Source organism: Hemitrygon akajei, chromosome 13 (genome assembly GCF_048418815.1).
Source record: "Hemitrygon akajei chromosome 13, sHemAka1.3, whole genome shotgun sequence".
Classification (NCBI taxonomy): domain Eukaryota; kingdom Metazoa; phylum Chordata; class Chondrichthyes; order Myliobatiformes; family Dasyatidae; genus Hemitrygon; species Hemitrygon akajei.
In genome coordinates, this window is record NC_133136.1 from 5,003,559 (window position 1) to 5,030,630 (window position 27,072).

The 27,072-nt window shown below is 42.2% G+C and overlaps 1 protein-coding gene across 4 annotated transcripts in view; it reads right to left on the minus strand.

The window, feature by feature from the left end:
• The window catches only part of dym (dymeclin), a 375,569-nt gene that overhangs the window by 114,941 nt on the left and 233,556 nt on the right, over positions 1-27,072 (minus strand). For all 4 annotated transcript variants that reach the window (XM_073064068.1, XM_073064065.1, XM_073064064.1 and 1 more), the window contains one exon: positions 17,377-17,482. In XM_073064068.1, the coding sequence (XP_072920169.1) occupies positions 17,377-17,482 (106 nt within the window). The remainder of the gene's footprint in view (positions 1-17,376; positions 17,483-27,072) is intronic.

Here is a 27,072-nt window from a genome sequence, read left to right on the forward strand (position 1 = left end):
GATTGGCCTGACTAATTTTACAATTTTCATAGCTTCAGGAACAGTTATTACCCCTCAACCATCAGGCTCTTGAACCAGAGGGGATTACTTCGTTCAACTTCACTCACCCAACACTGAACAGTTCCCACAACCTATGAACTAAATTTCAAGAATTTACGTTCTGGATATTTATTGCTTGCTTGCTTGTTTGCTTGTTTATTGTTATTTCTTTTTTTTAATCTTTATTTTTGTATTTACACAGTCTGATGACTTTTGCGCATTGATTGTTTGCCCATTCTGTTGGGTGTAGTCTTTCATTGATTCTATTGTGTTCCTTGGAATTACTGTGAATGCTCACAAGAAAATGAATCTCACTGCATATGGTGACACATATATACTTTAATAATAAATTTACAGGCAGTCCCCGAGTTACGAACGTCCGACTTATGAACAACTCGTACTTAAGAACAGAGGGAGGAGAATGCCGTCCGCCATTTTAAGTCAGACCACGACGCCATCCGCCATCTTAAGTCGCTGTCGTTAACACTGTGTTGAGTGTGTAACTTTCTTAGCAAGATTCACCCTGACCTGCCCTTTTCCAGTCAGCACCGCCCCCACTTGTCCCATTTAACCTGGCTCAGTGCGGGTGGACTTTAGGACCTGGGGGAGCAGAGGACCTGCCGCCTGCAGCTGCTGCTGAATCTGCAGCTTTCTGTTCTGTTGACAGAAAATGATCGCGATTGAAAATAAAGTGGAAATAATAAAGCGATCGGAAAGAGATGAAAACACCATCAGCCATTGGAAAAGCATTAGGCTACAGTTGGTCAACGATCGGAACAATTTTAAAGGATACAGGTAAAGGATAAAATGAGAATAATGGAGCATGTGAAAGGCCCTGCCCCGATGAAAGCTACAATTATTACTAAGCAACGCAGCGGTTTAATTATTGAAATACATATGTTTCTTAAGTGTTTATATGCATAGAAAGGTAAAATATATACTATATACTAAGACAGACGTTTGACTAACTGACGCTAAATAATACCGGATGTACCCCTTCCAACTTACATACAAATCTATCTTAAAGACGAACTCAGGAACGGAACTTGTTCGTAACCCGGGGGCTGCCTGTACTTTGAACTTAGACTTCATAGTGATTGCTTACAAGGTGCTCAGGGTAGTCTGCAGTGTCACTTTAGAAGCATTAAGAGTTGTAGGTGGCCTGGTGCTCTCAACTATCAATGATCATTTAGAATTTAAACCACTATTTTAAAATGTTACTATTTTGGTGTCATTTGCCACTTAGCCAACTTGTTCAGTATTTTCTCAGATAGCGTGGTGATTAGCGTAATACTGTTACAGAGTCAACTATCACTGATAGGGGTACAATAATTCCCACCACTGGATTTGTACTTTCTCCCTGTGACCATGTCTTTCCTCCAGATGCTCTGGTTTCCAGAAAGAGGTGACGGGCAGTTGAGATGAAGGGAAGGGGTAAGAGAGAATAGAAAAGGGGAGAATGGGGAGGGTAGAGATATTACTCCAAGTTATAAAAATTGACGTTTATGCCATTAGGTTGGAGGTTACCCAGACTGACTTGCTGAGTTCCTCCAATATTTTCTGTATGTTGATCAAGATTTCCAGCACATGTACAACCTATTATGTTTACATTTGGAGAAGATATTGGAAGATATTTCGGATTCAAAGGATTGTATCAGTTCTGGTTGCTTCATTATAGGAAGGATGTGAAAGCTTTAGAGAGGGTACAAAGGAGACTTACCAGGATGCTGCCTGGATTAGAGAGCATGTCTTATGAGGATAGGTTGAGCATTGAGCGAGCTAGGGTTTTTCTCTTTGGAGCAAAGGAGGATGAGAGGTGTATAAAATAATAAGAGGCATAGATCAAGTGAACAGCCAGAGACTTTTTCACAGGAGAAAATGGCTAATATAAGGGACATAATTTTAGGGTGATTGGAGGAAAGTAGGGGGCTAAGTATGAGGTAGCACTTTTATACAGAGAGTAGTGGGTACGTCAAACATACTGTTGGAGATGGTGGTAGACGCAGGAACATTAGGGACTTTTAAGAGACTTTCAGATTGGCACAAAGCTGAAAGAAAATGGTGGGTTATGTGGGAGGGATCTTAAAGTAGATTAAAAGCTCAACACAACATCGTGGGGCAAAGGGCCCACACTGTGTGGTACTATTCTAAACCCCAGCATTATAATATATTCAACAGAGGAGAGAATCAAAAATTCCAGGTAAATTCTCTCAGTAAAAGATCTCAGCAGACCCTAACTGGTGTGCAGAAATTTAACACTCCATTTGAGTTAGATGAAAAACTAATCTTCTTTATGTATTAGTAATAGGTAAATTAAATTGAGCTCATATCAGCACAATGTGAAGAGAACTGGATGCACAATCACCTTTCTTTCTCTGGTGAAAAATGATTTCCTTTAATATTGCCTCAGCAGGTAAAAGAGCAAAGTTTATTAATCACCTCAAGATTCAAGATTCAGATTTAAATGGACATGTGAAATGTGTGGTTTGCACCAATGATCAATACACCCAAGGATGTGTTGGTGACATCCCACGAGTATCACCATATATTCTGGTACCAACATAGTATGCCCTCTTCTCATTGCTATCATCAGGGAGGAGGTACACTCAACATTTTAGGAACAGCTTCTTCCCCTCCGCCATCAGATTTCTGAATGGACAATAAATCTATACAACATCATTATTTTTTCCCTTTTTTTGTTGTCTTTTTGCACTACTTATTTTATTTAATTTTAAAATATATTTCTTACTTTAATTTATTCTTTTTTAATATTATTATGCAGCATAATAACTAAGGACCCCCACCACCCAGGCCATGCTCTCTTCTCACTGCTGCTATCAGGAAGAAGGTATCAGGTCCCACACCACCAGCTTCAGGAACAGTTATTACTCTGCTCTTGAACCAGAGGAGATAACTTCACTCAACTTCATTTGCCCCATCACTGAAATGTTTCCACAACTTGTGGGCTCACTTCCAGGACTCTTTGTCTCAGTTCTCACTACTTACTGCTTATTTTTTTTCTTTTTGCATTTGCAATTTGGTGTCTTTTGCACACTGGTTGAACACCCATTTTAGTGCTGTCTTTCATTGATTATATTATGGTTATTATTCTATTATGGCTTTATTGAGCATGACCGCAAGAAAATGAATCTCATTTTTGCATCTATGGTGACATATACGTATCTAGATAATGAATTAACTTTGGAATTTATTGCATTATACTGCTGCCACAACGCAACAAATTTCATGACAATGCCAGTGATATTAAACCTGACTCTGATTCTGATGTCCATGATGCTCAGAACAACACAAACTCTTACAAAACAGAATTTTGTGTCTTTCATTTTAAAATAACAATAAACCAATTTCAGTAAGTAATGCACAATGGCCTCAGAAGGACACTACAAGAGTGGCTGTTACATCAACATGGTTGTTCATATTCCAGATTCAAGATTGTTTCATGTTATTTCCTGTGCACAAGTGTAAAGGAGAACAAAATAATTGTTACTCCAGATCCGATGCAGATAAAGAACACAATAATAATCAAAAACACAATAAATATAAATACATGAGATAGCTGATATAATAGATTGTATGTCCATAAAGTGACACTAAGCACTGAACTGTCTGTACATAACAGGAAAAGATAAAGTAGTGATGGTTGGGGGTGTGGAGGGGTGGATTAGTGGGTGGAGTTATTGATTAGCCTTACTGCTTGGAGAGAAGAAATGTTTTTGAGTCTGATGCTTGGTGGAAGAGGAATGAAGGAAAATGAATCAGGGATACACTCTCAATTGTTGGTCCTGAGTAAACCTCAACAGTAAGTTCGGTGCTAATGAGCCTGATTTTATTTCTACCCAATATCCACATGCGAGGGCTATTTGTTTCTAATCATAAGGGAGAGATCCTCGCTCATCTTTCCACTCTTTGGTCCAAGAATTTTGTAACCAACTGCACAAGTTATGCTGCTGTGACTTAACACTTGCCAGTTAACATAGCTGAAACCTTCTGCTTCCAATAATTCCCACAATTGTAAAAATATTAACTCACAAAGCTGGAGACAATATCCATTTGGTGTGTGTTGCATCTTCCAACACTTGTATTTTTCCAATTATTTAATTCAATGACAAGAACAAGAGAAGCCTAGAGGTGAGGCTCCACCATGCCAATAATAATTAACAGCTTCAAGGGTTGTTCTTCTAAAATTCATAATATCTTACACAAAGTTCAAATGAATTTATTATCAATGTATTTGTCATCATATACAACCCAGAGATTCATTTTCTTGCAGACATTCACAGTAAGTACAAGAAACACACCAGATCAGTGAAAGACTATACCAAACAGATTGGGTGTATCAAGTTGGTTGAGGCAGTCTTGAGGAGGACTTCATAGAATACATCTGCGATGGCTTTCTCGAACAGCATGTTAATAAACCTACAAGGGAATGTGCTATCTTTACCTGTGCAATGAGACAGGTAAAATTAGCATTCTTGTAATGAGGGATTCTCTTGGAAAGAGTGATCAGAGTATGATTGAGGATGCAATAGTTCAATTGAAAACCAGTGTATTATGTCTAAACAATGAAGACTACAATGGGATGAGGGGGGATTTAGCTAGTGTAGACTGGGAACACAGGCTATGCGGTGGGACAGTTGAGGAACAGTGATAGACTTTCAAAGAGATCTTTCACTGTGTTCAACAGAAGTATATTCCAGTTAAAAGCAAGGACAGTAAGGATGGGAAGAGCCAGCCTTGGATAACTAAGGAAATGAAAGAAGGCATCAAACTAAAAGCTCGTGTGTACAATGTTGCCAAGAGTAGTGGGAAACTGGAAGATTGGAAAAACTTTAAAAAGCAACAAAAAAACTAAGTGAGCAATAAAGAAAGGAAAGCTAGATTATGAAAATAAACTAATACAAAATATAAAAGCAGGTAGTAAAAGTTTTTTATAATTATATAAAGTGGAAAAGGGTGGCTAAAGTGAATGTAGGTCCCTTGAGAGGATGAGAAGGGGGAATGGATATTGGGTAATGAGGAAATGGCAGAGGCTTTGAATGACTATTTTGTGTTGATCTTCATGGTGGAGAACACGTCTAACTTGCCAAAGAGGGGTATTATGGATGTGATGGGAGGTGAAGACGTCAATACAAAAGTTATCACCAAAGAGGTGGTGTTGAGCAATTTGTGGGCCTGAAGATAGATAAGTCCCCTGGTCCTGATGGGATGCATCCCAGGATATTGAAAGAAATGGCATAAGTTATAGTAGAGACTTGGTTGATAATTTATCAAATTTCTCTGGATTCTGGGCAGGTACCGGCAGATTGGAAGATGGTGAACATCACGCCACTGTTCCAAAACTGATGTAGGCAAAAGGAAGGTAACTATAGGCCAATTAGTTTAATATCTGTAGTTGGGAAAATACTTGAAGCTATCATTAAAGAAGAAATAGCAAGGCATCTGGAAAGAAATGGATCTATCAGGTAGATGCATCATGGATTCAGCAAAGGCAGGCCCTGTTTGACAAACTTACTGGAGTTCTTTGAGGATACAACGAGTGCAGTGGATAGAAGGGAACAGACCAATGTTATTTACTTGAAATTCCAGAAGGCATTTGATAAGGTGCCACATAAAAGACTTATCCATAAGATAAGGATGCACAGAGATGGGGGTGATGTATTAGCATGGATAGAGGATTGGTTAACTAATAGAAAGCAGAGAGTTGGTATACATGGTGTTAGGATTGGCAATCAGTGGTGAGTGGTGTGCCACAGGGGTTAGTGCTGGGCCCGCAACTGTTCACGATATTCATTAACGAACTGAAAGAAGGGACTTCTACTTCTAGTCAAACTCAACCTCAGTGGAAAAAGCCTGCTTGTATTTACCCTATCTATAACCCTCATAATTTTATACACCTCTGTCAAATCTCTCATTGTCCTCCTGAACTCCAGGGAATACAGTCCTAACTAATTCAACCGTTCCCTATAATTCAAGTCCTGACAACATCAGAAGCACACAACTCAGAAGCATTGTAAAAGGGCTAAGCTGCAGGTGAGACTGAAACAGCGCAGGTTCAAGACCCCCTCCCCAGTACGCAAACAGCTAATATCAAGGCTACTGAGAATAAAATTGTTGAACTAAAAGTTCTAACCTTAAGACCATAACACATAGGAGCAGAATTTAAATATACCCAATGACTTGGCCTCCACAGCCATCTCTGGCAATGAATTCCACTGATTCACCATCCTCTGGCTAAAGAAATTCCTCCTCATCTGTTTCAAATGGACGTCCCTCTATTCTGAGGCTGCTCTCTGGTTCTATACGAAACATCCCTTCCACATATAGGCTTTTCAATACTCAATAGATTAAGTACAGGCTCAAGGCCATTAAATGCTCCTCATACGTTAACTCTTTCAGTCCTGGGATTTTAAGTGATGGAACAAAAACACTTTTAGGTAGTATACAAAGTCTTCTTTCATTTTATACCAACTAGTGACTGTAACCAAAAGGCCTAATAATGAAAAATAATAATTTTCTGAACAAAGCATTAACAGATTTGCCCTTCATGTAGAGAAATAAACAGTTATTATTCTCCCCTGTTATTTGAATTATGAGAAATGAGGCAATCCTCTTAACGAAAATCTGGAGACTGGTCTAGACGCACATTGAACAACATTTAGCTCATTCCTGGCTTAGTGGATAAATGTGCGTGTTAGTAATTATGTAAACCTCAAAATATTCTCTTTCTTTGAGTGAGAGCAGAAATTGACATCTGAATTAGCCTAGAAGTTCTAGGGTAAGGAATTATTAGAATTACTCAAGGACTTCCAAATGCAATGACTGAATTCCTACTTGTTGTAGCACAAATCTGGGAACAAACACATGAATTCTATGAGCAACACAAACTAGGAGCTAAGGTAGTGAGGCAGTTAGCACAGCACTGTTGAGGCTCAGGGTGTAGGAGTTCAGTGTTCAGTTCTGGAATCCTCTGTAAGCAGATTTGTACTTCCCTTCCCGTGTGCACAGGGATTCTCCCAGATACTCCAGTTTCCCCCCCACACTCCAAAGATGTACCAATTAGTAGGTTAATTGGTCATTGTAAATTGTCCCGTGATTAGGCTGGGGTTAAATCAGTAGGTTGCTGGGCAGTGCAGCTCGGAGGGCTGGATGGACCTGTTCCATATGTATTTCTAAATAAAATAAGTAAGATGTTGGCAGATTTCAGCAGGTCAGTCAGCATCTATGCAGGGGAATAAACAGTCAATGTTTCCGGCTGAGAACTTCATCAGGATTGGAAAGGAAGGGGACAGAAGCAAGCATAAGGCAGGATGAGCACGAGATGATTGGTGAAATAGAGGGAGAGGGGGACGATGAGAGAAGCAAGGAGGGTATAGGTGGAACAGGAAAAGGCTGAAGAAGAAGGGATGTGATGGGGGGGGACTGGAACAAAGGAAAGGAAGAAGAGTATCAGAGGGAGATGATGAGGGTGGGGAGGAGTAGGGCTAAGAGGGCTCTATGGCTGTGATTCTCTCCGCAGCAGATAAACACACTGTCAGTATATGAACACTAAGTAAAGCTTATTACCATTTTTTTCTTGGGTAGGTATGTAGTTACAAAATTATGAAGTAAGACTCCACTGCCATCCCATACAGATAAGCAGAAAACCTACTGCAGCAGTTTGAAAATATTTACTGTGTCTGATATTAAACAAGACATGAAAGGAAGTTGTTTAAGATGTAGGTGAGGCTAATTTGCAGTATTGTGTGCAGTTTTGGTCAGGAAAGATATCAATAAGATTGAAAAAGTTACAAGGATATTACCAGGATTTGGGAACCTGAGACATAGGGAAAGGTTGAATGGGTTATGAATTTATTTCCTGGAATGTAGGAGAACGAGAGGAGATTTCATAGATGTATATAAAATTTTTATGGGTATAGATAGGGTAAATGCAAGCAGGTTTTTCCACTGAGGTTGAGTGAGACTAGAACTAGTGGTCATGGGTTAAAGGTGAAAGGTGAAATTTTTAAGGGGAACATGAGGGAAAACTTCCCTCAGAAGGTGACGAGAGTGTGGAATGAGCTACCAGTGGAAGTGGAGAACGTGGGGTTGATTTCAACACTTAAGAGAAATTTGGATAAGTATATGGATGGGAGGACTATGGAAAGCTATGATCCGGTGCAAAACCATGCGGAGCCTTGTAAAATGCCTTGCCGAAGCAATGCAAACCACATCTACTGCCTTGCCTTTATCAATTTTCCTGGTAACATCCTCAAAAAATCTATAAAATTGGTTAAACATAACCTACCACACACAAACCCATGCTGAATATCCCGAATCAATCCCTGTTCGGATCATCCCAGGATAAATGGAGAGCCAATGAGACTGCATCCGCTGTAGACCTATCGTGGCAATAGGCAAATTGCAGCAAGTCCAGATCCTTGCTTAGGCAAGAGTTGATTCTAGCCATGACCAACTTCTCAAAGCAGTTCATCACACTAGATGTGAGTGCAACTGGGCAACAGTCATTGAAGCAGCTCACTCCACTCTTCCTAGGCATTGGTATGATTGTTAACTTTTTAAAGTAGGTGGGAACCTCCAACTGCAGGAAGGAGAGATTGAAGATGTCACTGAACATTCCTGCCAGTCAGTTGGCACAGGCGTTCAGAGCGCTACCAGGTACACCACCAGGGCCTGACGCATTGCAAGGTTCACCCTCTTGAAAGATATTCTGTTGTCAACCTCTGAGAGGAAGATGACAGGGTCACCAGATGCTGCAGGGATTTGCACAGGTGTGGTTTTATTCTCCCTTTCGAAGCATGCATAAAAGCAGAAGTACAAAACGTAAACTGGGAATCACTTTGTCAAGCACCTCTGCTCCATCCACCAGAAGTGGCATTTCCTGGTGGCCAATCTTTTTAATTCCTATCCCCATTTCTGTTCCAACATGCTGGTCCATGGCCTCCTCTTTTGGCATGATGAGGTCACTCTCAGAATGGAGGAGCAACATCTCGTACTTCATTTAATTAGCAACCAACCTGAAGGCACGAACATTGATTTCCCCTTCTAGTAATATTTTTCATCCCCCTTCCCTCTTCTTCTAATTCCCACTCTGGCCACTTACCTCTTCTCCTTACCTGCCTATCACCTCCCCTTGGTACCCCTCGTTCTTCCCTTTCTCCCATGGTCCACTCTTCTTTCTGATCAGATTCCTTCTTCTCCAGCTCTTTACCTCTCTCACCCACTTGGCCTCACCTATCATCTTCTCACTTGTCCCTACTCTCCCCCCACCTTTTCAGTCTGGTTTCTTCCCCCTTTCTTTCCAGTCCTGAAGAAGGGTCTTGGCCCGAAACATTAACTGTTTATTCATTTCTATAGATTCTGCCTGATTTGCTGAGTTCTTCCAGCATTTTCTGTGTGTTGCTCTAGATTTCCAGCATCTGCAGAATCTTTCATGTGCATAAACACATAAAAGATTTGACCTCATCTGGGAGTGCAGCATTACAGACAATCATGATATTAGACATGAACAGCCAATTAAGTTAATCTCTTCTGCCTACATGGTGTTCTTATCGTCCCATTCTTCTCACATTCATATGTATATCTTCATGCAGCCTCTTAAAATTCTCTAATACATCTGCCTCTACCACCACCCCAGGCCGTGTATTCCAGGCACCCACCACTCAACCCTGGGAAAAAAGATACCGTCTGGCTACTCTAGCTGTGTCTCTCACAATCTTATAAACTTCTGTCGATTCTCCCCCTCAGCCTCCACCACTCCAGAGAACCAAATTTATCCAACCTCTGGAGCACTGTCCCTCTAATCCAGGCAGCATCCTTCCTATAATGGGGCAAACAGAACAGTATGCAATACTCCAGATGTGGCCTAACTAAAGTTTTATAAATACGCAACATAACCTCCTGATTTTAGAAATCAGTGCCTCAACTAATAAAGATGAACATGTCATATGCTTTCTTAACCACCTTATTAACCTGCGTAGACACTTTCAGGGAACTATGAACTTTGACTCCCTCTGCTCATCAACACAATAAAGGATCTTGCTCTTAACAGTTGACATACCAAGATGGAACACTTCACATTTGTCCAAGTTAAACCTCATCTGCCATTTCTCTGCCCATATCTGCAACTGATCTATATCCCACTGTTTGCTTTGCTGGTCTTCTATGCTATCCACACCACCTATTTTTGTATCATCTGTAAACTTACTAACCCACCCATCTACAATTTTATCCAGGTGATTTATATACATCACAAACAGCAGAGGACCAATCTACAGAACACTACTAATCCCAGACCTCCAACTAGAGTAAGTCCCTCCAAGCACTACCCTCTGCTTTCTCTGGGCAAGCCAGTTCTGAATCCAAACAGCCAATTCACCACAAATTCCATGCAGTTTAATCTTCCAGATGAATTCTATTCACAACTCCTCCAGAAATGAAACCAAACATAGCTAGATGTAGCTGAGAATTAGAATCATTCAAGTATGGGCCACTACATGGGAAGTAACAGATGCATTCGCATTGACTCTCCACTTGGCCTTGGACCACCTGGGCAACAGCAATACCTATATCAGGCTTCTGCTTATTGATTACAGTTCAGCGTTCAACACCATCATCCCCTCACCGTGAATCAACAAGCCTGGGACTCTGCACGTCCTTCTGCAACTAAGTCCTTGACTTTCACATTGGGAAATTGGTCAATGTAGATTTGAAATAACATCCCTTCCTTGTTGACAATCAACATAAGCACAGCTCAAGGATGTGTGCACAGCCCACTGCTCTGCTCTCTCTACATTAATAGCTGTGCGGTTAGGCACAGCTCAAATATCATCTATAAGTCTGTTGATGACACAACTGTTATTGGTAGAATCTCAGTTGGTGATGAGGAGGCGCATAGGAGTGAGACTGATTATTTTCAGTGGTTATCTGTCAGTCCTGACGAAGGGCCTCGGCCCGAAACGTTGACTGCTCGTTTCCACAGATGCTGTCCGACCTGCTGAGTTCCTCCAGCGCGTTGTACATGTTGATAGGAGTGAGATTGATTGTCTGTTTGAGCGGTGTCACAATAGCCTTGTTTTCAATGTCACTAAGAGGAAGGAACTGATTGTGGACTCCAGGAAGGGGAAGTCAGGAGAACCCACATCAGTCCTCATCGAGGGGTTAGCAGTGGAAAGGATGAGCAGCTTCAAGTTCCTGGGTGTCAATATCTCTGAGGATTTATCTTGGGTCCAAAATATTGATGCAATTACAAAGAAGGCATGACAGCAGCTGTATTTTATTAGGAGTTTGAGGAGATTTGGAATGTCACCAAGGACTCTAGCAATCTTCTGACTAGTTGTATCACCACCTAGTATGGAGATGCCAATGCAGAGGGTCAGAAAAGGCTGCAGAGGCTTATAGACTCATCCAGCTCCATCATGGACATTAGCTTCCCCACCACTGAAAACATCTTCAAAAGTTGATGTCTCAAGAAGTCACCATCTATCATGAAGGACTCCAACCTTGCCCTCTTCTCATTACTTCTGTCACTGGACAGCATAGAGGGAAAGAGAGTTTAAAAGAAGAAAGTGAGATCAGTCGGTTCATTTTGCTTGCCACAGTTCCCGAGGAGACATCGGACTGTGCAGAGAGAGAGAGTTTAAAAGAAGCAAGCAGGGGCAACCGGCACATTTTGCATGTCAGTTCCCGAAAAGACATTGGAATTGCACATAATTAGGCACCAATAACAATAAAGATCCAATAACAAGAAGTTAGATTTAAGAAGAGTTGCCACTGTGGGGAGCTGAGGCTCAGACTCATTGAGGCTTTGATGAGGAGAGGCATAGATCCTAAGTAGATTTATTTGTTATTTTTTCTTTTGTATTACACATTTAGAGAAGTGGGGATGCCAGACAGGATAGTGGAATGCTCCTCTTGTGGGATTTCAGAAGGCAGGGAGACTTCATGAGTCCCTGATGACTATATCTGCAAGAAGTGTATCCAGCTGCACCTTCTAAAAGACCATGTTAAGGACTTCAAGCTGGAACTAGATGAACTCTGGATCATTCAGGAGGCTGAGATGTTGATAGACAGGACATACAGGGAGGTAGTTACATTTAAGGTGCAGAACAGAGGTAACTGGGTGACAGCCAGGAGAGGTAAGGCAGCCAAAGCAGAGTACCCCTGCGGCTGTTCCTCACAACAACAAGTATACCACTTTAGATACTGTTGGGGGAAATGACCTAGCAGAAGAAAGCCACAGCGGTCAGGTGTCTGGCACAGAATCTGGCTCTGTGACTCAGAAGGGAAAGGGGGTAAAAGGCATTTTGTGGTGATAGGGGATTAGTGGCTTAAGGGGACAAAAAGAAGATACTGAAGACAAGAATGAGGTTCCCAAATGGTATGTTGCCTCCTAGGTGCCAGGGTCAGAGATGTCTCGGATCAAGCAGTAGAGGTTGTGGTCCATAACTGTACCAATGACATGTGTAAGAGGGGGTGACAAGGTCCTGCAAAGTGAGTTCTGGGAGTTAGGCTAAATTAAAGGACAGGACCTCCAGGGTTGGAATCTCAGGATTACTACCTGTGCCATGTGCCAGTGAGGCCAAAACTAGGAAGATTTTACAGTTTAACACATGGCTAAGGAGTTGGTGTAGGAGGGAGGGCTTCAGATGTTTGGATCATTGAGTTCTCCTCCAGGGAAGGTGGATCTTGTACAGAAGTGACAGCTTGCACCTGAACCGGAGGGGCACTAATATCCTACTGGGAAGGTTTGCTACTGCTGCACTGGGTGGAAGGTTTAAACTATAGTTGCAGAGGGATGGGAACCAGAATACCACAACAGATAGTGGAGCAGTTGTGGAGAAAGATGTTGTTAAGCCCAATACAATGTCAAGAATAAAAAGGTCGAGCCTGTGGGACTAATACCTAAGCTGCATATATTTCAATGCAAGGAGTATTGTAAGAAAGGCGGGTGAGCTTAGGGCATGGACCAGCACATGGAATTATGATATACTGGCCATTAGTGAAGCTTGGTTACAGAAGGGGCATGACTAGCAGCTCAGTGTTCTGGAGTTCCGTTGTTTTAGACGTGACAGAGCAGGAAGGATTAAAGGAGAAGGAGTGGTGTTACTAGGGAAAATGTAACAGCAGTGCTCAGTCAGGGCAGATTGGAGAGCTCATCTAATGAGACTTCATGGGTAGAACTGAGAAATAAGAAAGGTTATCCCACATTAATGGGATAACATTATAGACCACCCCACAGTCTGTGGGATTTAAAGAAGCAAATTTGTAGAGAGATTACAGACTACTGCAAGAAACATAAGGCTGTGACAATAGGTGATTTTAACTTTCCACATATTGGCAGGGACTCCCATACTGTAACAGGGTTGGATGGGAAAGAGTCCATCTAATGGGTTGAAGAGAGTTTCCTTAACTAGTTCATATAAGTCCCAAATAGAGAGAGTGCAGTACTAGATCTCCTATTATGGAATGAGACAAGGCAAGTGGCAGAAATTTGTGCAGGGGAACACTTTGCATCTAGTTATCATAATCCCATTAGTTTCAAGTTAATTATTGGAAATGATAGGTCCTCAGGTTAAGAATGTACATGAGAGAAAGGCCAACTTTGATGAAATGAGAAAGGATCTAGCAAGTGTGGATTGGGACAGGCTGTTTTCTGGCAAAGGTGTACTTGGTAATTGGGAGGCCTTCAAAAGTGAAATTTTGAGAGTACAGAGTTTTGTATGTTCCTGTCAGAATAAAAGGCAAGGATAACAAGTTTAGGAAACCTTGGTGTTCAAGATATATTGAGGCCCTAGTTAAGAAAATGAAGGAGGTACATAGTATATAAGCAGATAGGAACAGATAAGATACTTGACAGTAAGAAGTGCAAGAGAACACTTAAGAAAGAAATTGCGAGTGCTAAAAGGCATGAGGTTGCTCTAGCAGACAGGGTGAAGGAGAATCCTAAGGGCTTCACCAGATATAGTAAGAGCCAAAGGATAGCACAGGACAAAACTAGTCCCCTGGAGAATCAGAGTGCTAATATCTGTGTGGCACTGAAAGAGATGGGGGAGATCTGCATCTGTATTTACTCAGGAGATGGACACAGTGCCTATAGATTGTGACACTGCAGCAGTCAGGTCATGGACCCCATACAGACTACACAGGTGGAGGTGTTTGCTGCCCTGAGGAAAATGAGAGTGGATAAATCCCCAGGGCTTGGCAGCGTGCTCCCTCAGACCCTTGGGAGGCTAGTGCAGAAATTGCAGGGGCCCTAGCAGAGATATTTAAGTCATCCTTAGTGACAGGCGAGGTGGCTGAGTATTGGAGGGCAGCTAATGTTGTTCCATTGTTTAAGAAAGGCTCTAAGATTAAGCCAGGAAATTACAGGCTGGTGAGCCTGACATCAGTAGTGGGAAAATTATTGGAAGGCATTCTAAAGGACCAGATATATAAGTACAGTTGGCCCCCTGTATCCATGGATTCAACCAACCGCAGATCGAAAATATTAGAAAAAAAATTCCAACAAGTTCCAAAAAGCAAAACTTGAATTGCCGTGCAGCAAGCTCTAATTCGCTGAACCCACACGAATGAAGTGATGTGAAGGCATACCCTGCTGTAGCCTCCCGCCATCTCACAGATCCTGAGTCTCTCTCCAGCACTCGCTGTTTGAGCATTGTTCACTTCGTGTCTCGTTCGTTCGCTACTTGTGTTGTGAGCGAGAGGAAGGAGTTTAAGGCTAGTAAGGGATGGCTGACTAGCTATGTAAAGCGCTACAGCCTCAAGAACTTAAAGATCACGGGAGAATCGGGATCAGCTGATGCCGAGGCAGCATCAGCGTTCCCAGAAGAGCTATGATGGTTGCGTCTGTACTGAACATGTACACACTTTTGTTTCTTGTCATTATTCCCTAAACAATACAGTATAACAACTATTTACATAGCATTTAAATTGTATTAGGTATTATAAGTAATCTAGATGATTTAAAGTATATGGGAGGATGTGCGTAGGTTATATGCAAATACTACACCATTTTATATAAGGGACTTGAGCATCCGTGGATTTTGGTATCCGTGGGGGGGGGGGGCGGTAGGGGGGTCCTGGAACCAATCCCCCGCGGATACTGAGGGACAACTGTATTTAGTGAGACAGGGACTGATTGGGGATAGTCAACATGGTAAGTCATATCTAACCAATCTTCAAGGAAGGTTGTTGGAGGCAGGGCAGTGGAGATTGTTTACCTAGATGTTAGCAAAGCCTTTGAGAAGGTCCCACATGGAAGATTGGTCAAGAAGGTTCAGTCATCTGGCATTCAAGATGAGGTAGTTAATTGCATTAGATATTCGTTTCACAGGAGAAGCCAAAGTGGTAGCAGATGGTTGCCTCTCTGACTGGAGGCCTGTGATTAGTGGTGTGCCGCAGGGATCAGTGCTGGGACTATTGTTGTTTGTTATCTATATCCACAATCTTGATAATGTGGTAACTGAGAAGTGCTGATAAAACAGAGGGATCTGGGAATAGATCCATACTTTCTTGAAGGTGGCATCACAGGTAGATTGGGTCATAATGAAAGCTTTTGGCACATTTTCGCCTTCATAAATCAATGTACTGAGTACAGGAATTGGGATGTTATGTTGAAAATGTGTAAGACATTAGTGAGGCCTAATTTGGAGTATTATGTTCAGTTTTGAAAGATGTAAACAAGGTTGAAAAAATTTAGAGAAAATTTACAAAGATTTTTCTGGGACTTGAGGATCTGAGTTATAGGAAAGGATAGGTTAGGACTTCACTCCCTAGAATAAAGGTTAAGTGGAGATTTGATAGAGGTATACAAAATTATGAGTGGTATATATGGGGTATTACAAGCAGGCTTTTTCCAGTACGGTTGGGTGAGAGTACAACTGAAGGTCATGGATTAAGGATGAAAGGTGAAATGTTTAAGGGAAGCATGAGGGAGAACTTCTTCACTCAAAGGGTGGTGAAGAAAGCTTTTGGTATGTTGGCCTTTATAAATCAGAGCATTGAGTATAGGAGCTGGGATGTAATGTTAAAATTGTACAAGGCATTGGTGAGGCCAAATTTGGAGTATTGTGTACAGTTCTGGTCACTGAATTATAGGAAAGATGTCAACAAAATAGAGAAAGTACAGAGAAGATTTACTAGAATGCTACCTGGGTTTCAGCACCTAAGTTACAGGGAAAGGTTGAACAAGTTAGGTCTTTATTCTTTGGAGCGTAGAAGGTTAAGGGAGGACTTGATAGAGGTATTTAAAATTATGAGGGGGATAGATAGAGTTGACGTGGATAGGCTTTTTCCATTGAGAGTAGGGGAGATTCAAACAAGAGGACATGAGTTGAGAGTTAGGGGGCAAAAGTTTAAGGGTAACACGAGGGGGAATTTCTTTACTCAGAGAGTGGTAGCTGTGTGGGACGAGCTTCCAGTAGAAGTGGTAGAGGCAGGTTCGGTATTGTCATTTAAAGTAAAATTGGATAGGTATATGGACAGGAAAGGAATGGAGGGTTATGGGCTGAGTGCGGGTCAGTGGGACTAGGTGAGAGTAAGCGTTCGGCATGGACTAGAAGGGCCGAGATGGCCTGTTTCCGTGCTGTAATTGTTATATGGTTATATGAGAGTGTAGAACGAGCTGCCAGCGCAAATGGTGGATGTGGGGTTGATTGGAACATTTAAGAGAAATTTGGATAGGAACATAGATGAGAGGAGTGTGGAGGACTATGGTCCAATTGCAATTTGATGCGTCTAGGCAGATTAATGGTTTGGCATGGACTAGATGGGCCAAAGGGCCTGTTTCTGGTTACAGTTTCCTATGACTCTATTATCCTCAAAGTAGTATATGGTGACGCACAGTTTTTTTAATTATTCATTGAGAGATATAGCACAGAACAGGCCCCTCTGGCCCACCGAGTCGTGCCACCCAGCAACCCACCTATTTCACCCAAGCCTAGTCACAGGACAATACAATGACCAATTAACCTATTAACCGTTATGCCTTTGGACCGAGGGAGGAAACTGAAGCACCCGGAGGAAACCCACGCATAGACTGGAAGAACATACTAACTTTCATACAGAGGACATTGGAATTGAACTCCGAACTTCAACACCCCAAGCTGTACAAACGTCACGCTAACTGCTTCGCTACTGTGGTGCCGACAATAGTATATATACTTTGGTAATAAATTTTCTTTGATGTTCAATATTTGATAAGCTTTCTATATATAAAATAATGCATGTAGTCTTGCTGCTTCTCTTTTGCCCAAGTAAGGTCAATATTATTCCATGCATGGCAAGTTTATTTTGTGAAGTTCAATTGTAAAGACTTACGTGATCAGGTATTGGAGAATTCTCCTCTGTGCTGATTGAACTGCTTAATGACTGTGTAGCCTGTTCTAAAACTTTGTTGTGCTTCTTCGAAAGTAAAGCAAACAGGCTAAAGAAAAGACAAAAAATGAGGGGAAAAGTAGAGCAATAATTTTTAAAAAAACATCCACTACATAAAATATATGGCTATGCATCTTATTTTTATTTCAGACTATTATTACCAATGTTCCCTATTCAATAAGCAGACACTTAAACCACATTTGTAATGAGAACATTTTAAATGTAAGCTTTCCCCTTCATAGTTATTTGCTAAGCTTACCATTTAAAAATTAAGGCAGCTTTTCAAAAAAAATTGGAAAGACATTTAAGAAGTAAAATTTGTACATGTGCTTAGAGAAAATATGTACTTCCAGTAACCCAAGTGAAGCCAACCTCAAGCTGAAGGAACACTAAAATTAGTTTCTTCTAAAGCTACATTATGCCTTTGCTTAGGAATTAGACAGCCTTTTTTGAATCTATAAAAAGTCAACTGACATGTAATTATTTCCTTCAGATCCTAATTTTTCACCTGAAGTTATTTTCATTTTACCACACACATAGGCCCATGGAATAGATAGCTCTTTTCATTTCATGTTTACTTACTTGCCACCCAGGAGTTCTTTCCATTTTCGGTCAAAACTGCCTTCTCTGTTTTAATTCCCAAACATAATGTAGCATAAATTAGATAGCATGTCTTATCAGGATAGATTGAGTGAGCAAGAGATGTACTAAATGATAAGAATAGATTGAGTGGACAGCCATAACTTTAAGGTGTTGGGTGGAAGGTATTGGGAGAATGTCAGAGGTAAGTTTTCTACAGAGAATGGTAGGTGCATGGAATGCCCTGCCAGGGTGGTGGTGTAAGCACATACATTAAAGCCCTTAAATAGGTACATGAAAGATAGAAAGATAGAGGGCTATGTGGGAGGGAAAGGTTAGATTGATCTTAGTGTAGAGTAAAGCGTCAGCATAACATTGTCAGCCAAAGGGCCTGTGCTGTGCTGTTATGTTCTATCTATAAAGCAGGTAACAAACATGATATTTTGATTGCTTACTAGATAAACATTTTCCACTCAAAGATCTACCCATTTAGACCAAGACCGTTTGAGGTTCAGCTGTTGTACTTCAAGTTCAGGATGATCATTTGTACCACAACTGCTATTTCAGTCATGGCAATAATGTGGTTATTACAAATGGGCTTCCTTTCATGCTGCTGCACGAATATACAAACACAGAAAACCTACAGCACGATACAGGCCCTTCGGCTCACAATGCTGTGCCAAACATGTACTTACTTTAGAAATTACCGAGGTTACTCAAAGCCCTCTATTTTTCTAAGCTCCATGTACCTATCCTGGAGTCTGTTAAAAGACTCAACTGATTCTACCTCCACCACAGTTGCCAGCAGCTGATTCCATGCACTCACCCCTCTCTGCGTAAAATTCTTAGACCTGACATCTCCTCTGTACCTACTTCCAAGCACCTTAAAAATGTGCCCTCTCGTGTTTGCCACGAGAGGAGGTACAATTCAATCTTATCCATTTGCCTCAAGCCCCTGTATTTCTAGAGTACCCATGCTTGAACCACCACAATCCCCACATTAACTGGTCTACCGGAAGGATAGCCAACTGGAGCCCGTTTTGCCACGCCAACTGTCTGTGGTGGGCCCCATCTCCCAGGGAGACTACCGCGACCCCGCCTGTCTTGAACCCCCTTGACTTGACCAGAGTCCCCACAGAATACCATGACCCGGGACCGGTATTCAGTAAACAAAGGGCTCTTTCCCTGCCTCCGCACCACCTGTATGATTGTGCCTTCGATCTCTCCGGGGCCTCACTACCCACCAGTTGTCTTTATAACCTATACCGACCGGAGAGAGAGGCCATGGAGAAATACATTAGCGAGTCCCTTGTGGCGGGCATTATTAGACCTTCATCCTCCCCGGTAGGTGCCAGTTTCTTCTTTGTAGAAAAGAAGGATGGGTCGCTTCGTCCTTGTATTGATTACTGAGGCCTAAACAATATAACAGTTAAAAATAAGTACCCACTACCCCTCATTAATTCGGCATTTCAAACACTTCACGGAGCCACCATCTTCTTGAAGTTGGACCTTCGTAATGTATACCATCTAGTCAGGAGGAGGGAGGGGGACAAGTGGAAGATGGCCTTTAATACACCTCTGCGCCACTTCGAATACTTGGTCATGCCTCACCAATGCTCCTGTCATTTTTCAAGCCCTAATCAATGATGTGCTGAGGGAATTTATTAATTGTTTCATATTCATTTACCTCGATGATATCTTAACTTTTTCTAGCAGCCCCTAGGAATACATTCACCATGTCTGTCTAGTCCTCCAGAGACTGTGGGAAAACCAGTTATTTGTGAAGGCGGAAAAAATGGGAGTTCCACGTTCCTTCGGTCAGCTTCCTGGGCTATATCACTGAGAGCAGGCAGGTGCGAGCAGACCCCAAGAAGATCCGGGTGGTGGAAGAATATGGCCTAGGCCCATGACCTGCAAGCAACTTCAGTGGTTCCTGGGGTTTGCAAACTTCTACCGCCAATTTATCAGGGACTACAGTTGAGTGGTGCCCCACCCCCCCTTACCCGGCTTACCTCGCCTACCACACCTTTTTGTTGGGACTCCGAAGCTGACTCAGCATTCACTGGCCTGAAGAGGCATTTCACAACCGCTCCCATCCTAGTCCATCTTGACTCTTCCCATCAGACCGCCAAACATTTGAACTCCCGCCAGGCCCGTTGGGCATTATTTTTTGGACAGTTCAAGTTTTCCCTCACATACCGTCCAGGATCCAAGAATGGGAAGCCGAACGCACTCTCCCACCAATACAACTCCAAGGAGGACACTTCCAGCCCAGGGACTATCCTCCCAACATCCTGCCTGGTTGCCACCCTCACTTGGGAGATCGAGTCCAAAGTAAAGGAAGCCCAACAGGACGACCCTGACCCTGGCAATCGCCTGTATGTGCCTGATTCTGTCAGATCTCAGGTTCTGCAGTGGGTGCACGCATCTCGGTTCGCCTGCCACCCCAGGAGTGATCAGACCCTGGCTCTCCTGAAAAGACACTGTTGGTGGCCGTCCATGGAGCCAGATACCCGTTCCTATGAAGGGCGCTGAGTAGGCTACGGTCAATTATGGAAAACTCTGAACATCCTCTACATAGCACCATCCAGAGACAGAGAAGCAGTTTCAGCGACAGGTTACTATCGATGCAATGCTCCTCAGACAGGATGAAGAGGTCAATACTCCCCAATGCCATTAGGCTTTACAATTCAACCGCCAGGACTTAAGAACTTTTTAAAAGCTATTATTAATGCTTTTTGAGATAGTGATTTAGATGCATATCATATTTTTTACTGAGTTAAGTATTGTATGTAATTAGTTTTGCTACAACAAGTGTATGGGACATTGGAAAAAAGTTGAATTTCCCCATGGGGATGAATAAAGTATCTATCTATCTATCTATCTATCTATGTCTCGGCATGTTCCATCTGTGCCTGTGGAAAAGCCTCACATCGGCTACCTGCGGGATTACTTCATCCTCCACCTGTCCCTGGTCGCACATTGCACTGGACTTCATCACCGGTCTACCCCCTTCCCGTGGAAACACCACTGTCCTCACCGTGGTAGACCGGTTCTCCAAGATGGTGCACTTTGTAGCCCTCCCAAAATTCCTTTCTGCTCAGGAAACCGCAGACTTTCTCGTCCGCCACATCTTCTGCCTCCATGGAATCCCCACAGACATCATCTCCGATCGAGGTCCCCAATTCGTCTTGCAGGTATGGAAGGCCTTCTGTCAAGCCTTAGGTGCATCGGTCAGCCTGTCATCCGGCTTCCACCCCCAGATGAACAGGCAAACGGAATGGATCAATCAGGACTTGGAGGCGACGCTACGTTATGTATCAGCAAACAACCCGTCGACCTGGAGCAACCACCTCCCATGGATTGAGTACGCCCACAACTCTCTGGTGAGATCTGCCATTGGGAGGCCTCCCTTCGAGTGCTCCCTTGGGTACCAACCCCCGCTGTTCCCCGCACAAGAAGAGGAGATTGCGGTGCCGTCTGTTCAGGACCATATTGGGGACCATATCGATCAGTGCCTTAAGGTTGGGGAGGAGACATGCACGGCCTTACTCAGATCAGCAAATCGCAATAAGAAGATTGCCGACTGACACCGGACTCCGGCGCCTGAGTACCAACCTGGGCAGATCGTGTGGCTTTCATCCAAGGACATCCCGCTCAAAAACAAGCCTAGGAAACTTGCCCCTTGCTTCCTGGGACCTTTCAAGATTGAAAGTGTCATCAATCCCACAGCAGTCTGACTTAAACTGCCAAGATCTATGCACATCCACCCTACGTTTCATGTTTCCCAATTAAAGCCAGTTTCCGTCAGCCCCTTGTGTCCTCCAACTAAAACTCCCCCACCTGCCCGTATCATCGACAACCATCCGGCATACACCGTCCAATGACTACTGCAATACCTGGTAGACTGGGAAGGGTACAGTCCGGAAGAGTCTTTCTGGGTTCCCCGCTCCTTCATCCTGGACCCTTCCCTCATCCAGGACTTTCATTGGGACCATCCAGACAAGCCTGAAGAAGCGCCTGGAGGTTCCTGTTGGGGGGGCGTACTATCATGGTCTTGTCAGGCAATTCCCCACCCTGCTATTACCTCAGTAATTGGGCCTCAATTCCCTCGTCTAATTCCCAATCATTCCCAGTTCCACCAATTACCCGCACCTGCTTTCCATCAGCAAATGCAGAATAAAAACCTTGGAATCACAACAAGGAGATGCCAGTTCGTTGGTCAACTCCTGTATGAGTAACCTTGTTTCATGGTTCTTTAGGACTGTCAGTTCTAAGTTCCACATCGTTTCCTGGATTCTCCATGTGAACCTGGTCTCTGTGTAAAGACACTCCTGGATACCTATTCCATGCTCGCTACAGTGCTAACGCCTCCCGACTCTGTCTCTGTGCCTGTGTCCTGCACTTGGGTTCGTCCCCAGCCACGTCCTTGCAACATTTATAAAGAACGTGAAAAATATCAACAAGTCTATTTCAGTCCTTCATCAAATTCAAAGAATGGAAGGTTGGAGGAACAGTTGGTTTAATGTAAAAAAACAAATTCATCCAATTCACTGACTGTTCCACCAAAGAAGGTGAAAGACAACTTCCTTGTTTCCTGGTTCTAGATCTGTAACCTTGTAGATTATACCAGATCGAGTGATACAGAAATAGATGACTACAACAATGGAACAGGCCTTTCAGCCCATTTAGTTCATGCTGAACTATACTGCTTGGTCCCATTGATACATGCCTGGATGAGTACCCTCCGTTCCCCTCACATCCAAGCTCAACTTAAATGTCAAAATCTAACCTGCATCCTTCACTTCTGCTGGCAGCTTCTTCTCCACTCACACCACCTCCTGAATGAAGAAGTTCCCCCTCAGGTACCCTTTAATTATAACTCATGACCTTTAGTTCTAATCTCACCCAACTTCAGTGTAAAAAGCCTGTTTGCATTTACCCATCCATACACCTCACAATTTTGTATACCTCTATCAAATCTCCTCTCATTCTCCTATGCTCCAGGGAACTTATTCAACCTTTCCCTGTATCTTAGGTCCTCAAGACCCAGCAAGATCCTTGTAAATTTCTTCTGTACTCGTTCAAATCTTATTGACATCTTTCCTGTAGCTAGGTGACCAGAAATGCACACAATACAGGTATCCCCTGCTTTTCGAAAGTTCGCTTTACGCCACTTTGTTTTACAAAAGACCTACATTAGTACCTACATAAATGGTACGATTTATTTTGTTAACTGAAATAAATCCGAAGAGGATTTTCATTTTTACGAAAAAAGGTGAAAAGCGAAAATAGTGTTCAGCGTTTGTTTTGCAGCGAGCCGTTATAGAGACAGCGCGCACCCCAAGCAGCGAGAGTGGTGCCACCAAGCTCCTTCCCCGGGAACTACACTCGGCATCAAGCCACCATAGCTTTGAACTGTGTCTGTGAGCATCTGTGCTTTATCTCAATTTATTTTGTGCATCTGTTAGCAAGATGTGTCCTAAAGTATCAGAAAAGCCTAAGAGAGCTCGTAAGGGTGTTACGCTTTGCGTAAAACTGGACGTAATTAAGCATTTCGATTGTGATGAACAAAATAAAGACACTGTGCGTGCGTTGAACTGCCTGCGTAAGTGAAACTACACTGTACATACATTATTTCTACTTCATATAGGCTGTGTATTTATCATATCATTCCTGCTTTTACTATATATTAGTGTTATTTTAGATTTTATGTGTTATTTGGTTTGATTTGGTAGGTTATTTTTGGGTCTGGGAACGCTCAAAAATTTTTCCCATATAAATTAATGGTAATTGCTTCTTCGCTTTATGCCATTTTGGCTTTCAAAAGGTTTCATGGAACGCTCTACTTTTGAATAGCAGGGGGAACCTGCATTCCAAATTTGGTCTCGCCAGTGTCTTATACAACTTCAACATAACATCCCAACTTCTGTACTCAGTACACTGTTTCCTGAAGACCAGTGTGCCAAAAGTTTTCTTTATGACCCTATCTACCTGTGATGCTATACTCCCATATCCCTTAGTTCAGTCACACTCCTCAAAGCCATACCATTCACTATGTAATATTTACTGCATGTTTAAACAAACACCCATCTGTGTAGCATCATTTAGTTCATATTATTATTATATTTTTGTTATTATTATTATAATTATTATTATAGAGATACAGCATAGTAACAGGCCCATCTGACGCAACAAGCCCATGCCACCAAATTACACCCATGTGACCAATTAACCTACTAACCGGTATGTCTTTAGGGATGAATTGGACACAGTCATGGGGAAAGTGTATGAACACCTGATAGACGGTGGTGAGAATTAAACAAGTGCTGTAATAGCCTTTTGCTAACCACTACACTACCATGCTGTCACGCCAACCCTGATCTATGAATGCCAGTGTGCCAAAAGCTCTCCTTATGACCATATCTACATGTGACATCACTTTCAAGAGGTTATGCATCTGTACCGCCATATCCTTTTATTCTACCAGACAATTCAGTGCTCAACCATTGATTTACTAGTAGTTATTAAATGTTCAAGACACTCATTAGAACATCTGTTTAGCATCATTTATGTGGTTCATATGTTGAGTAACTCACATAAAATGCTGGAGGAACCCAGTAGGTCAGGCAACATCTATGGAAAGGAATGAAGAGTCGACACTTCGAGCCGAGATCCTTCATCAGGATGCCTGGATGACTTCCTCTAGCATTTTGTGTGTGTTACTCTGGTTCGTGTTCATATATTGTGTTTACAATTGGAATTGACTGTACATTTGCCTACATTTCATTCACATATCTGGTGGTGAAACAGTTTCAGACATCCAAGAGTTTGAGGACATGGAAAACACAAAGCAAACTGAAATTATCAAATGTTCTCATAAGCAAAGTAACTCAATGTTCAAGGAGCAGCCTCTTCCATGGTGACTTCTCATTGAGGAGTTGAGAATTAACAAACTCTGGCATTGTTTCAACCTGATTAACAATCATCTATAATTTTTAAAAAGTGATTCTGTTACACACACAAAATACTGGATGAACTCAGTAGGTCAAGCAGCATCTATGGAGGGAAATAAACAGTCAACGTTTTGGGCGGAGTTCATCTGAACTGGAAAAGAAGGGGGAAGAAGCCCTTTTTAATTAAGTAGAAATGAGCAATGGTGTCTGATTGCTGAGTTCCTTCAGTTTTTTGTGTGTGTTGCTCTGGATTTCCAGCATCTACAGAACCAATTGTGTTTGTGATTCTATTGCTTTAAGTTTGCAAGAAGAATGAACATTTTTGGCACTGAATCAGTAAGTGATACAGAAAATGACAGCTCCAGGCATCATAAAACTCTTCTGTGGATGAACTGAACAACAAGTTCCTATTTGAAGTCCCTTAAAATTTCCGACTGTACCTTACTTTTCTTCCTGTTGCAAACCTCTTCAGAAGGAACATTTGACAAATAATTCTGTCAATGGAATGATTTTGATGATGAAAGACACTGCTTTCCAAAAAAAATAGATATTTTTAAAACAACACAAGAGAAACTTCTGTGTTATTTAGGGTTGCCTAGAGATGATCCTTCTAGTTACTTCTGAAAACTCTGCCCTCAGTATATTTCCAGGACACTGGGATAATTGACAATGCGGAGCATTTGATGCCTCTTGGCCTGTACTTGCTGAAGTTTAGGGAAATGAGGGGGATCTCACTGAAAGCTTATGAATATTGAAAGATCTAGATAGAGTGAATGTGGAGAGGACGTTTCCTTTAGTAGGGGAGTATCCAACCAGAGGATACAGCCTCAGAATAGGGGGACCTCCAGTCAGGACAGAGATGAGGAAAAAAATCTTTAGACGAAGGGTGATGAATCTGTGGAACTCATTGCCATGGACAGCTGAGAAGGCTAACTTATTGAGTATATTTAAAGTATTAGTCAGGGTGTCAAAGGTTACAGGCTGAGAATGAGTTTGAGAGGGAAAATAAGTCAGTCATTATGGAATGGCAGAGTAGACTCAATGGGCCGAGTGTTCTAATTCAGCTCTTATGTCTTACAGTCTTATGGTCTAATATTTGTAAATCTATCATCCTTTCTGGATCACATGTCAGAGATGTAGTGCCTCAGTTCAAAATGCCAAACAAAAGAGAGTACTTTTGCATTTCTCAATTTCACAGATCTATCTAGCATGGAGTAATAACCTTCCAATTCTGCAGCCTGAATGTATTTGTTGAATAAATTGACAGGGAAGGGATTATTTCCTAGTGAAGGAATTTTTCCATAGTAGCTGGCAATCTTCCCAGGTAGCTCAAATGTTCTCAAATTGTAGGCACAGAGTGCCAGCAGATGTTTTTCATAGAGTCATAGAGCACTAAAGCATAGAAACAAGCCCTTTGGCCCACCTAGTTGGTGCCCAACTATTATTCTACCCGGTCCTTCGAACCCACATCTGGACATAGCACTCCATACCCCTGCCATTCATGTACTTAACTAAATTTCTCTTAAATGTTAAAATGGAGCCCACGTTCTACACTCTCACCACCCTCTGAATGAAGAAGTTCCCCCTAAACATTTCATCTTTCACCCTTAACCCATGACCTCTAGCTCTAGTCCCACCCAACCTCAGTGGGAAAAGCCAGTTAGCATTTACCCTATCTATATCCCTCATAATTTTGTATACATCAAATCTCCCCCCCATTCACCTACACTCCAGGAAATAAAGCCGTCGCCTATTCACCCTTTCCCTATAATTCAGAACATCAAGACCTGGCATCATCCTTGTATATGTCCTCTGTACTCCTTCAATCTTAATTTATATCTTTCCTGTTAGTAAGTGACCAAAACTGGAGATAATCCTGCAAATTAGACCTCACCAACGTACTTGAAAGAAAATAATTTTTAAGGTTACATGGACGAGGTACCGTAGTAAAATGGTTCCACTGAGATCTATCACAGACCTGGTGGGGATGAATGGTTTTCTTCTATCCTAATGCAGTTTCACTATAACCCATAGCTGATCAATCCTTTTTCTGAATTTCTAACATCGTTCACCCAATAGCTAATTAGTTAAGAATTGACCAGTT